The 12,883-nt window shown below is 51.2% G+C and overlaps 1 protein-coding gene and 2 long non-coding RNA genes across 3 annotated transcripts; all 3 read left to right on the forward strand.

Annotated features, from left to right (window-relative positions):
- The first annotated feature begins 360 nt into the window (after window positions 1–360).
- On the forward strand, window positions 361–2,431 carry LOC149912362 (uncharacterized). The gene is made up of 4 exons (XR_016461402.1): window positions 361–650; window positions 1,199–1,285; window positions 1,629–1,706; window positions 2,352–2,431. It is a non-coding gene; the product is annotated as an uncharacterized LOC149912362 (long non-coding RNA).
- Window positions 2,432–2,552: 121 nt separating this feature from the next.
- Window positions 2,553–4,135, forward strand: LOC149912363 (rho GTPase-activating protein 32-like). The gene is made up of 3 exons (XM_090130782.1): window positions 2,553–3,128; window positions 3,608–3,751; window positions 4,029–4,135. The coding sequence occupies exons 1-3, from the start codon at window positions 2,969–2,971 to the stop codon at window positions 4,133–4,135; spliced, it is 411 nt and encodes a 136-aa protein (XP_089986908.1). The 5' UTR covers window positions 2,553–2,968.
- A 165-nt stretch (window positions 4,136–4,300) lies between these two features.
- On the forward strand, window positions 4,301–5,069 carry LOC149912364 (uncharacterized). Its single transcript, XR_016461533.1, has 3 exons — window positions 4,301–4,359; window positions 4,525–4,607; window positions 4,968–5,069. It is a non-coding gene; the product is annotated as an uncharacterized LOC149912364 (long non-coding RNA).
- The last annotated feature ends 7,814 nt before the right edge of the window (window positions 5,070–12,883 follow it).

The raw sequence follows: 12,883 nt of genomic DNA on the forward strand, positions 1-12,883 counted from the left end.
CAACTATCAGCCCGTGGGCATCATCCAGGAGTTGGGGTAGGGGATGAGGCAAGGGAAGTTGGGCTAAGAAAGGGATAAAGCAGTCTGGCAGTAGTTCTGTGTTTCTCCCATCTCCTGCTTTATTTCCTTCCAGGTGAAATAGATGGGTGCTGCAACATGCCCTTGAATGTAACAAAACCCACTCTAGTGTGGATTTGACATGGGCCCAGCACTGCAAGGTACGCTGCTGGGAGGAAGCGTCCATCTGGCTGAGGGCAGGAAGGCCCTCCAGAGGGATGCACTGAGGCCAGTTGTGCGAGGCTCAACAAGAGCAAGCGCCAGGTCCTGCGCTTTGGTCATGACGACCCTGTGCCAGCTTCTCCAGGATTTGGCTGGGGTAGAATTCCAAGCAGCCCCTGATTCCAGAACGTTGGGCTGGGCTGTTGGAATCTTCTGCCCTTGTGACTGGTCTTGCCTCCCCACCCTGTCCGTCGTGGTGGAGCAGCCTGGTGGCCCTCAGTGATGTCATAAGGGCTAGAATGAGGGGAGGAGCAGTGCGTGCTGCGTCCCTTCATTGGAGCGCTGGAGCTCTGACTGAGCAGCTCGCTTGTTGCACTTGTGCACCGACTGCGTCCCTTTGTCTTCACACCGTCCTGTGCAGCACCTTGTAGGTAAGCTGAGACAGTGTGGGAGAGACGGGGGGACAGTGAGTGCTGAGAACTGCTGGCTGGCGGAGCTCATAGGATCACATTATCTCCATCAGCAGAGGGGTGGCCATGAGGGACAGGGAGGTGATCGTCCCCCCCTGCTCTGCTCTTGTGAGGCCCCAGCTGCAGTACAGTGTCCAGAAAGACAGGGAGCTGCTGGAGAGGGTCCAGAGGCGAGCCACAGAGATGGTCAGGGGACTGGAGCACCTCCCCTGCAGAGACAGGCTGAGGGAGCTGGGCTTGTTCAGCGTGGAGAAATGAAGGCTGTGGGGTGACCTCATGGCAGCCTTCAGTACCTAAAGGGAGCCTAAAAAGAGGAGGGGAATCAACTCTTTGAAAGGGTAGATAACTGCAGGACAAGGGGAAATGGTTTTAAGTTGAAAACTTAAGTTTTTAAGTTGAGGGAGGGCAGATTTTGGTTTTTCCCTTGTAGTCTTTGCTAAACCGTGGAAGCAAACTGACCTGCTCTTTCTCTCTCCTCTCTCCACCCTCTGCCTGCTTCCCTGCTGCAGCTTTTGCTCGTGGAAGATCAGAGCAAAGTGACAAGGAACGGCTGCGGATTCGTGAGATTTGTCTCCCTCGTTCTGATCTCTTGCCAGGTACCTGCCATGGTTTGTCCCCCCACATGCTTTAGCAGCCCGTGACGCCCCGTGTTTAGTAACACAGCCTCATCCAGCTTTGATGGGACGCTGGTCACGTGTGGGTTTTCTCCACATGCTCTGCAGCTCAGCCCTCATAAGGATGCTGTCTGTGGTGCTGTGACCAGCTGGTTTTATGGAAAGCAATCCCTTAGGCAAAGAGTCCCAGCCCCAGCTTGTGCAGAGCTGCACAGCATCACCAGGGACACCAGCAGGCGTGCTTGGGCTGTGTGAGTGTGCCCGACAGCTGTAGGGAGCACAGCAGAGATGTGAACAGAGAAAATAAAAGCGTGTTTCTTTTCAGTTCCAGCTTGTCACACCTACGCTGATGGCTGTGGCGTGCAGCGAGATCAGCTGTGGGCCTGACCTGGCATGGACAGAGGTAGAGTATGAAGCTCTGATTGGTCTTTGTTCCCTGACTGCAGCCAGCAGAGTGAGCCGCAGATGTGCTCTCCTGCTTTCCAAGAGAGCTCCTCTGTGGCAAGACAGTAGTGCAAGCGTGGCAAGTTTATAAAAGTACCAGAGCCATCTCGGCTGTTGTGTTTGTCCTCTACTGACTTTTCCCTTGAAATGGCTGCAGAAACAACAATCATTCTCTGCTCTGTTTGGCCTCGCTGTTGGTTGGACTGCTCAAGAGAGCTGCTTGGTGCTTGCAATGGCACTGTTTGCACCTTGTAACTGCAGCCGTAGCTTTGGTTTCCCTCTTCACGGTCTCCTAGCATCTTAAAGAGTCAGCCTTCCTGCACAAAGAGCGCAGGAAAGGATGTGGCAAAATACACAAGGCCACCTGTCTGCGTCAGTGCCATTGCTGATTAGTCTGGATGGGGAGAGATGCATCTTTGCTGGCGTGTGCCTGCTGCACACCAGGGAGAGAAACAGCCGTTATTAGACTTGCAGTTCCTTCTGAAGTGCCCATGATAAGGACCGAGTGCATTTCCTGCAGCTTTCTCTGCAGATGTGCTCCTCACCTTGAAATCCTCCTTGTTGGTTCCCAGCTCCTCACCGTGGCCTGTGCTCTCTGTTTCAGGCTGAGAACAAGGGGAAGCCCCTGCTAGACCATGAGGTGGCACCTGTGAATGTTCCAGCTATTGCTGCTGCCCATGCTATTAAGAGATACGTTGCCCAGGCAGCGGATGAACTCTCCATTGAGGTAAGCAGTTCAAGGCGTTCCTTGTTGCTCAATTTTACAATGGCAAATGTCTTCAGAGCTGCACTGGTGCAAGTGCTTTAATGCTCGGCGATGTTTGGCAGTGCAGAAGAATGCAGACATTTGAGCTGTGCTTTCCTCCCAGCTGTGCTGAAGCTGGGATTGACGTTGCAATCTCTTGCAGGTCGGAGACATCGTGTGTGTCATCGACATGCCACCAAAGGAGCTGACCCCCTGGTGGAGAGGCAAGCTCGGCTTCCAGGTAGGCACAAGCTTCAGACTGGAGAGTGCAACTGCAGTAAAGGCAGGAATCTTAGCTTAGAGCTGCTCTGCATGCACAGGATGCCTAATGGACGTAAACAGTTTCCCTGTGTCGGTGTCAGGGGACCTTGCCGTTGGCTGCAAATGTTGAAAAATTATTACCTTTATGCTTTGAACTATGGCCATTTTCTGCTGGATAGTCTTATGGAACGTCAGGCAAGCACGTTCCGAGGGAAATGTTATGTGGCTTTTGGTTTAACAGTTCAGACCTGAGAAGTGCTGCATGCAATAGTTGGCTTCTCTTCTTGTTACAGGTTGGATTTTTCCCAGGGGAGTGTGTGGAACTCATTAATAAGAACATTCCTGAGGCACTCATCAACTCAGTGCCAAAGCCAGGTAGGGATGTTACATTTGATGGTGTGGGGAAGCAAAATGAAGTCTTTTTGGGGGTGCGTTCCATGTTTAGTACCTCCTTTATCCATCCCACATTGTCCTCTGGGTTGATGATTCTTCATGCACACCATGGGGCAGAGATTTGGCCCAATCCTCCTGTGTTTATGATTGGACTTGGGGAAACTATAGAATCGTCATAGAATGGCTTGGGATGGTAGGGTCCTTAAGGATCCTCAAGCTTCCACTTCCTTGCATCAGGCTGTGCTGCCAGCCCCCACATTTAATGTCAGATTAGACCAGGCTGCCCAGGGCCCCATCCAACCTGGCCTTGGGCTCCTCCAGAGATGGGGAAAATCCCTTTTTGTATGTACTGGTTGGTAATGTTCTTCCCGTTCTGACGTTCTCTGTAGAATGTGCTGTGCTCGGCCTCGTCCAACGGAGCCAGACCTGAAATGACCTGGTTTCTTCCTTTTGTTGTGCAGTGCCCAAGAAACGCAGCAAGATCCTCACCTTCCTTCGTTCCTTGGTGAAGGCCCGCCCAAAGAAACCGACCGAGCGGGAGGTGGAGAAGGAAAGGGTGTTTGGCGGTGACCTGGGAGAGCATCTTCTCCACTCCGGTCGTGATGGTAAGGAGCTGCCCATTCCTGAGATCTTCCTCTGCTGGGCATCTAAAGAAGATGAAAGGGAGCTCATATCTAGCAGGGGGCAAGCTGATAGCCGTGGAGACACGTGTAATGGGAGTTGATGGCTGAAGGATCAAGTGAGGCGGATGCTCCTAAGAGACAAGCACATCTGTATTTGCTTCAGCCAAGCCTGGCTGGGCTTAGTGGATGGGATGTGAAGCACAGCCTGCAGCAGGACTTGAATCAGGAGCTCCACTGACGGCTGGCACGTGTTCTTCAGTCCCCCAGGTCCTCCAGAGCTGCGCTGAGTTCATTGAGCAGCACGGCGTGGTGCAGGGGATATACCGCCTGTCCGGCGTCGCGTCCAACATCCAGAGACTGCGGTAAGAGTGCTGCGACTGACACAGCCTGAGTGCATCTGGTGTGGCTTTGGGCTTGCCTTCCTCTCGCTCAACCGGGTTTGCGTCCCTCTCTCCAGGCAGGAATTTGAGTCTGAGCAGATTCCTGAGCTCACCGTCCGGGACATTCACAGCGTGAGCTCCCTCTGCAAGATGTACTTCAGGGAGCTCCCGAACCCTCTGCTCACCCACCAGCTGTACGGCAAGTTCTCGGTAAGCACAAGGCCACGTCTTTCATTTCCCTCTTCCTGGGCCTCTTGGCAGATGGCTGCAGCAGTGCCCCAGCTCGGAGGCCCTTTTGCTGTCAGCCCCACGAGGTTTACTCGCAGTGGTGTACTAGCCTGATTGGTGTCTCGCTCCCTTTCTGCACTACTCCAGGATGCTGTTGGTGCCGCTACAGAGGAGGAGCGGCTGCTCAGAATGCAGGACGTCATCCAGCAGCTGCCCGCTCCTCACTACAGGTCAGTGCTGCCCTCAGCCTGCTGAGCTCAGCCCTACTGCATTGCAGAGGGCAACGATGCGGTTCCAGGCTCTGTCTCACGCCGGCAACACGATGCCTGTGTATGCTGAAGGGTTGAAGGCTCCATGGGCTTACTTTATGGGGTCAGTTCCTGGGCACGGGGGCACGCTTGGTGCAGCTGATGGCTGCGGCTGTGCTGTGCTGGGGCTTGGTGCTGCAGCGTGGCACTCAGTCAAGTTGGATCTACTTCACCTTCGGTGACAGTAGCAATCACAAGAAGTAGCATGAATGGAGGTTTGCTTTCTGAATTGCAGCACGGCATGCTCGTTGGTGCTGAACGTTTGCCTCTCTTGTTTTCCAGGACACTGGAGTTCCTGATGAGACACTTGGCGTGTCTGGCTGGGAGCTCCACCATCACAAACATGCATGCCAAGAACCTAGCCATTGTGTGGGCTCCAAACCTCTTAAGGTAAACTGCTGGTTCTGTTTCAACACAACGCTTACATCTGTTCTCCATTAAAAAAAAAAACAGTGCTCCCTTTTTCTCCATCAAATGTGCTCTTCTCCTGTAAAATCTGTGGCTGACAGAAGAGCAGGAGCCTGGGCTGTTCTCCAACCCCACGGGCACAATGTCTAGGTGACAATTTCTGCAGTCTTGTTGAGATGGGACTGACGTGTCCTTGATCATCCAGGAGAATTTCTGCAGTGGCATCACTGATTGCCCACTGCGGAAGTCTCCAGAGCCTCAGCTGACAGCTTTTGGCTGCAACAATTCAGACTCGGGGAAACGGTCTTGGAGAAATGACTTCTAAAATCTGCCTTTTCTACAGATCACAGCAGAACGAGTCTGCCTGCGCCAGCGGAAGAGCTGCCTGCATGGAGCTGCAGACGCAGTCGGATGTGGTGGAATTCATCATCAACCACACCGACGTCCTCTTCGGCTCCAAATCCAGAGCAGACATTGCAGATGCAGCAGGTGAGTGTCTTCCTACATTAGCTTGATCTTGACCTGACACCTTGACCAAATGCAGGCCTTCTCCAGGATGTTTGAGATACTCTTTTACCATCAAGGGGACAGCAGACCTCTGGACTTCCATTAGGGTATGGCATCCTGTTGCTGGATGCTGAGAATGTCCAAGCCCAAACTTCACAAGGAGGAAACCGTCATTATTATGGTTTGCACGCAGGAAAAGCTTGATGCAAGTGTGGCAGCGAAGCTTTCTCAGTTCCCTGCCCCTTTTATCTAGGGGTGAGCTCTCTTAATGATGACCGTGTCCTTTGCCATAAACAGACCTCTGCCCACATGGTTATTTTGAGCTCCTCTTCTTCCAGTGGCTGGGAGAAGCAAGACTGAGAAAAATACAGCACCTCCCCCAGAACTGTGGTGGCTGTGCTGCTGCTTTCTGATCCTCGCTCTTACCTGTGGTTTTCCCTGACAGGGCACAATTCTCTCCCAGGGCCCAAGTCTGTGGGGGTCTCTTCTGCTGCCACAAAGCTGCTCAGCCTGGAGGAGGCACAGGCACAGAGGCGAGGCCACAGCAGCTCTCCCCCTGTGACAGAGAGCAGCCACGACATTGAAGTGGAAGAAAGCCCTGCAGCTGGGCAGGGCAAATTCCACACCATCATCAACTTTCCATCTGACAGGTAAAGAGGACTTTCTTTTCCAGCACCTAGCATCATTGTTTGGGTGGGTTTTTGTGTTTTCCTGCAGAAACCAGGCAGTGCTAGGAACAAGCAACTGCTGCCAAGAGCTCAGTGCTGCTCTTCCCTCACCCTGCACCACGCACGACTCACAGCATTGGCTGTTTTCTCTCTCCAGACAAAATCCACCCAGCAAGACTGAGGAATCACCAGCTAGCAGTTGGTGTTGCTGCTTCAGCCTCAGGAAGCCATCCTCTGGCAGCAAACGCCAACTGCAGCGCAATGCCAGGCAGCCCTCAGAAACAGCAGTGGTAGTCCTGGCAGGTAAGGGTGCAAATGCAGCATCCAAATCCCTGCTTTTCAGGAACATACAATTCAAGCTTGCTCTGCACATGTATCTCTTTCTAGCGTTCAATCCCGTGCCTAAATCTTCACCCCTGATCAAGAACCACTGTCGTAATTCAGCTTGTGAAAGTTTGACACTAACCCCTGTGTATCCTTTCTAGGTGAATCGAGCCCTTGCCAAGCCATAAGATCCAGGGCAAGTAGCGAGGATGCTCTGTGTGCTTCCATCAGTGGAGAGCTCATAGGAAGCACAAATTGCTGCAGTTCCAATAGCAGCCTTCCATCTAACAACATTAATGGAGAGAAGGAGCTCATCGAAGTCCATGCTCTCATTACACCTGGCTCTGCTGAAGTTGCTGACCTGAGCCTCCCAGACACCACAGTCACAAGTGTGGATTTTAACCCAGAGTCTCTGCAGTGCAGCCCATCCCAAGCACAGTGTGAGTGCCCCAACAGCAGCACCTCCATGCAGGAGCAGGTCAGCATCAGTGAAGAGGAGCAGAGCCTCTTGCAGGGGGACTTTCAATCAGGCCTCCAGTCCCAGGCACCGGACAGCAGCACTGAGAGCTCTGAGCCACTCTCTCCATGACAAGACAGGATGAGTCCCATGTTCACCGTGGACCTCTCACACCCTCCTGTCCTTTATATAATAATAAAATCACACTCGTGCTCAATCAACGCCTTGACTGCCTCCAGAGTCTTCATTCACACGGACTGGGATGAATGCAGCACACAGCAAGGCACCCCAGCTTGCAATGCTGTGGCTGTGGGGTGCGTGCAGCACAGCTCCGGGTTTGTTCCTGTTTTGTCTGGCTTTGGGATGTCTGCAGGGGGAGCTCTGCTACTATTTGGCATGGTAGCAAATAATCTCTCGCATCCTGGATGCTGCTCATGATACTCCCAAGCTTCCTGGCTGTGGCTTTGTGACGCTTTTCAGGGCCTTCTGATGCATTTTGATGCCTTGGATGTTGCTTAACACCTCCCTCCTCCCATCATGTCCTTTCCTGGCTCCCATCTACGAACTGGCCCTGCAGATCATCTCCAGACCTGTCATCAGCACACTGCGGCAGGAGAAGCTCCCCCTGGCCAACGTCAGGCAGTACTGCTTGGTCTGCAGCTCAGTGGCCATTTCCCTTTTAGGCGGCTCCTGCAGAAGAATCAAGCAGCAGAACCTTTTGCTCACCCTGCACCACACAAATGCTGCAAAAGCAGAAACAACCTGGGAATCTCTGGTTTGCAAGACTTCACAGACACTTATTGACTGTGTCTGATGGTTCCCTCCCATCCTTGATTTCCTTCTCCCCTTCTCCTCATCTGATCCCACTGCTGAGCCATGATCAAGCTGCCCAGTGTGGCAGAGCATCGTGCAGAGCCGTGCTGGCACCTCCTCCCCTTCCTCTCCTGCAGCTCAGCGTGCAACCTGAGCAAGTTTTTTTCTGAGAAAGTGACCAGCTCTTTTCCATCCCTTTGCCCCTACAAACAGTTGTCCAGAGGATCTCGTCCAAGGATTCCTGGAACAGCCTGCAGCTGGCTCTCCTGAAGTTCAGGCTCCTGCCTTTGCTTCCTGCCAGGCCCGCATTCCTTGAGATCACCAACTCAAGGAGGGCATGGTCACTGCAGCCCTGACCGCCTCCTGTCGTAACCCCTGGTGTGCACCATGTCCAGCAATGCTTCCCTTCTGCTTGCTGTGCCCAATGCCTGCACCACAGAGTGATTCTCACTGCACTCCAGGAGTCTGTCAGATTGCTTGCAGCCAGCCATGCTGATTTCCCAGACTGACTGGAATCCCCCATCAGGATGAGAGTCAGTGAGTGCGATGCTTCTGCTGGCTGCAGTAAGCAGCTCCCACCAACAGGCTCTCTTTCCAGGCGGCTGTAGCAGACCCTCACCTCCAGAAGCCCTGCACTGCTGCACTTCCTAATTTTACCCACAAGTTCACAACCTGCTCATGGCTCTTCTTAGTTCTTTGCACTCAACTTCTCATCATAGAGGGCAAATCCCTTGCCTTCCAGAATTCCATAGTATCAATTGTGTCTGCTTTATGTCAGGATTTTTTTTCTTTCCTTTCTTTTTCCATTTTCTAGATAGGAAAATGAATTTCTGAGCCAGGAGAAGCAGAAGTGAAACAGTCTTCCTGGCACTGCTCAGGTTGCAGGAGTTGCCAAGTGCTCCTCAGGTAATGTGTGCTGAAGAGCTGACCTTGGTGGCAGGGGCTGTGGCTGCATTTTGTGCCTGTCATGCGGGAATCCAAGAAAGCCTATTCAGAGCAGGAGCTGCAGAGCGAGATAAACATCACGAGAAGGTAAGGCTGAGAAGCAAGGACACCTCCAGAAAGAAGAGAAAAACTGAGTCAAGTGAGCTGCGTGACGGCCGTGTGATGCTGACCATGATTGGAGGAAGAGCGCATGGCTGGGAATGACTGATGGCTCTGGTTGGATGGGTGCCTGTGTGCACAGAGTTAAGGAGTGTTTGTGGGATGTTTTGCTGGCATCTAACGGCTGTAAGGGGAAGTCAAGAGAGAAAACTTGTGAATGCATAGAAGGGATGTTAAAATCTGGAACAGACTGTTTGGATCAGTCACAGCTGAGTCCAGATTGCCACACTGTCAGAACCTGGGGCCTAGGATTTTCCTTTAAGAGTGCCAACTGCTCATTTTAAATGATAAAAAGTAACATTGATAGAAGCTTCCCTCCTTGCATTAGAATAAGGCATTGATATTTGATGTTTCTGTCTTTCCATTCCTTTAGCAGCCTGGGTGTTGATGCAGCTGTATGCATCTGCTGCCCTCTCCTTCTGTTTTGTGTAAAAGAACAGTAAAATATGCAATCAGTGTGAGATCTTTCTGAAGTATTTTACTTTATTTGCCCCTAGGCTGCAATGGCTGGGAAATGGCAGTGTCACCCAGGAGCCCACACGGCGACCTGATGTCTCATTGTTGGGGTCTATTGGAAACCACCACGATGACAAAAGAATGCCTGGGATTCCTCCGGCCCAAATGCCAAACCTTGCACTTGGCTGTGCTGAACCTCATGAGGTTCACCCAGGCCCACCTCTCAAGTCTGCTGAGCTCAAACAGATGTCATTTTTCTCGTGTCCTTCCATTCCGAGTCCATCTGTTCCCCAAAGCAAAAGAATTTGGAGGGAACCACCGACAGTTATGTGAGCGATTTCAGCGTCTATTTCTGATCATGGCAACAACTTCAGAGGTCACACTTAATTTACGGTGCCCGTTGTAATTCTGACCAAGGCTGCAGTTGCAGCTGACTTCCCAAGGCTGCAAGACGTGGTGGTGACACAGCCTTGTGCTTCTGCATTGGTGCTCATCCCACGTTTCCTTTCTCTGTCTCGCAGGTCAGCTCCTGCTGGAAGCAGATGGTATCCCAGTGTGAATGAAGGTCAGTGCAGGAGCAGCTGCTGATGGGAGGAAGGAAGTCCATGCTGAAGAGCTCTGAAGCATCTGCAGGTATGGTTCTGGAGGAGGCAGCAGTGATGTCGGAGGGCTCCCAGCAGGAAGCTGTCTCATCCAAATGCTTGCTGAGTGGTTGGAAGGGAGCTTTCTGCATGACAGCAGCACCAGTTGCTTGCTTCAAATGCTGCAAAGACAAGGATTAGCACGAGTTCCAGTATCTACAGTATCATCACGAATCACGATAGGATTACAATGTGTCCTCATACAAACGCAGCCATTTCTCTCTGAGTCCAAAGGCTGTCCGGAAAGCATCTTTGAGGTCTCTCACACCAAACCACTGCTGTCCGTGTGGGATCTGACTCATTAGGGTATAGGGGTTAGGAACCACAGGCTGTCTTTTGAGAACGGGTTCAGTCATTTCCTTACATCTTGCACCAGCCGATACGTGCCGTCTGCCTTCCGTGCCGACAGGATTGGGGTGTTATAAGGCCACAGACAAGGTTCCAGAAGACCATCCTTAACCACTGTCTGTGTTACAGCTTTTAGACCCACTCTCCCTTCTAAGGCTATGGGATATTGTTGCTGTTTCACAGCTCCACTCCCTCCTTGGGCAGTTATTTGTAAGGGAAAATTGTGAGTCCACCCCGATTTCCTTCCCCTGCCCACACCTTTGGATTCATTTCTTCTCATCACCAGCTGTTAACACATTCATTGACCCCTGATATGTGTTTAACAGACTTGCAGCTGTAATCCTCATTTAACTGTTAAATCTCTCCCCCATAAATCGGTCCCTGCTTCAGGCACAGAGAACAATTGCCCTGCAACTATTTTATCTTTCCATTTTAGTTCTGTGGTCTCCAAGAGTGGAGCTGTCATTTCTGATCCCTCAGCCCCAGTTACGCACAACAGACACATCCAGATACATGTCTGGTACCTCTGAACTAGCTAATGCTGTAGGATGGAATGTTGTTTCTGCACTGGCTATCAAATGTGGGATTGCTCTGAAGCAGTACAGCACCATGTGTTTTGTAATTTGCCCTTAGAAACAGTTTGAAAAAGTAGAAAGACTTTATTAGTATTAGTAAAAAGAAGCTATTTCATAACATGTTTTAGAAATACAGTTGTTCAATCATGTGATCAATTCTCACTTACAGAACTGTAATAGTTAAAAATTGCATGGGTATAGTATTAAGGACCAGAAAGCATGTTGTAAGGCCATTCTGTTTGGATAGGAGAAGCTCAGCAAAAGAAAAACAGACTCCAAAGAAGCCAGGGCCTCCACACAAGGCCGAACTGACTCACACTGTGGGCAGGTTGGGATGCAACAGGCAGGCATCAAGAGACTCCCCTCTGTCCTCCTTCCAAACTTCTCTCTTTTCAGGGATGAGCAGCTGTCCAGAAATAGTGGCCAAGTGTTGATAAGCAGCTGTCAGACGTTCAATAATTAGCAGTATACCTGCTGAGCTAGCAACAATTGGTGTTTAGCCAGTCACACACACACACACAGAATGGCCCGGGTTGGAAGGGACCTCAAGGATCAGGAATCTCCAACTCCCTGCCACAGGCAGGGCCACCAACCTCTGTACCATTGCACATATGAAAATTGCTGGACAGAAACAGCAGTGTGGGAAAAATCTGTATGCTGTGGATGAAAAGGGTGAATCAGAATGGCTTAACAGCTGTCCCACAAGGAAAAGCAATCCCTTACCTGCTGTGCCATGCTCATGGCAGCAGAAATGCAGATGCCAGCAGCTGATGCCCACAAGGACAGCCAGCCTGGACTTATTTTCATTACATATCTTTGTCCTGATGTCCTTCTAGAAGCTGGGACATTTCACCATCTCAGCAGAAGAGGGCAGGGGAGTTGCAAGGTGAGGGCACGCTGTCCCCTGTTTATCTGGCACTCAAAGAGAAAGAGAAAATGAAAACCAGATGTGTTTCCCTGCCCATGGCAAACACCAGCCTTTCCATCCTTACAGTCCTTCCTGACATCAGCACTAATTGAAACAACATCCCACTCACCTTTGCCATGTCTGGCAGAGGTTGCAACTCTGTCTATTGCATCCCTCTAGCTGTCAAGTCAAGAGCTCCTGTGTCACACCAGGAAAAGCAATCTGTTACCTGCTGTGCCATGCTCATGGCAACACCAATGCAGATGCCAGCAGCTGATGCCCACAAGGACAGCCAGCCTGGACTTATTTTCATAACATATCTTTGTCCTGATGTCCTTCTAGAAGCTGGAACATTTCTCCCTCTGATCAGTAGAGGGCAGGAGGGGACCAAGGTGAGCGCACACTCTCCCCTGTTTATCTGGAACTCAAAGAGAAAGAGAAAATGAAAACCAGATGTGTTTCCCTGCCCATGGCAAACACCAGCCTTTCCATCCTTACAGTCTTCCTGACTTCAGCACTAATTGAAACAACATCCCACTCACCTTTGCCATGTCTGGCAGAGGTTGCAGCTCTTTCTATTGCATCCCTCTAGCTTTCAAGTCAAGAGCTCCTGTGTCACACAAGGAAAAGCAATCTTTTACCTGCTTTGCCATGCTCATGGCAGCAGCAATGGAGATGGCAGCAGCTGATGCCCACAAGGACAGCCAGCCTGGACTTATTTTCATTACATATCTTTGTCCTGATGTCCTTCTAGAAGCTGGAACATTTCTCCCTCTGATCAGCAGAGGGCAGGAGAGATAGAAGTTGCAGGCACACTCTGCTCTTTTTCTGCCACACAAAGAGGAAATGAAAACCAGATGTGTTTCCCTGCCCATGGCAAACACCAGCCTTTCCATCCTTACAGTCCTCCTGACATCAGCACTAATTGAAACAACATCCCACTCACCTTTGCCATGTCTGGCAGAGGTTGCAGCTCTTTCTATTGCATCC

Source organism: Phasianus colchicus, chromosome Z, assembly GCF_987193195.1.
Source record: "Phasianus colchicus chromosome Z, bPhaCol1.hap1.1, whole genome shotgun sequence".
Classification (NCBI taxonomy): Eukaryota; Metazoa; Chordata; class Aves; order Galliformes; family Phasianidae; genus Phasianus; species Phasianus colchicus.

What these genes read in the sequence shown, in the direction of transcription:
- LOC149912363 (XM_090130782.1), top strand. Translation starts at nt 2,969, where the DNA reads ATGTTATGTGGCTTTTGGTTTAACAGTTCAGACCTGAGAAGTGCTGCA. An exon ending in CAACTCAGTGCCAAAGCCAG is followed by an intron (nt 3,129 to 3,607) that starts GTAGGGATGTTA and finishes TTTGTTGTGCAG; the next exon opens with TGCCCAAGAAACGCAGCAAG. An exon ending in TCTCCACTCCGGTCGTGATG is followed by an intron (nt 3,752 to 4,028) that starts GTAAGGAGCTGC and finishes CGTGTTCTTCAG; the next exon opens with TCCCCCAGGTCCTCCAGAGC.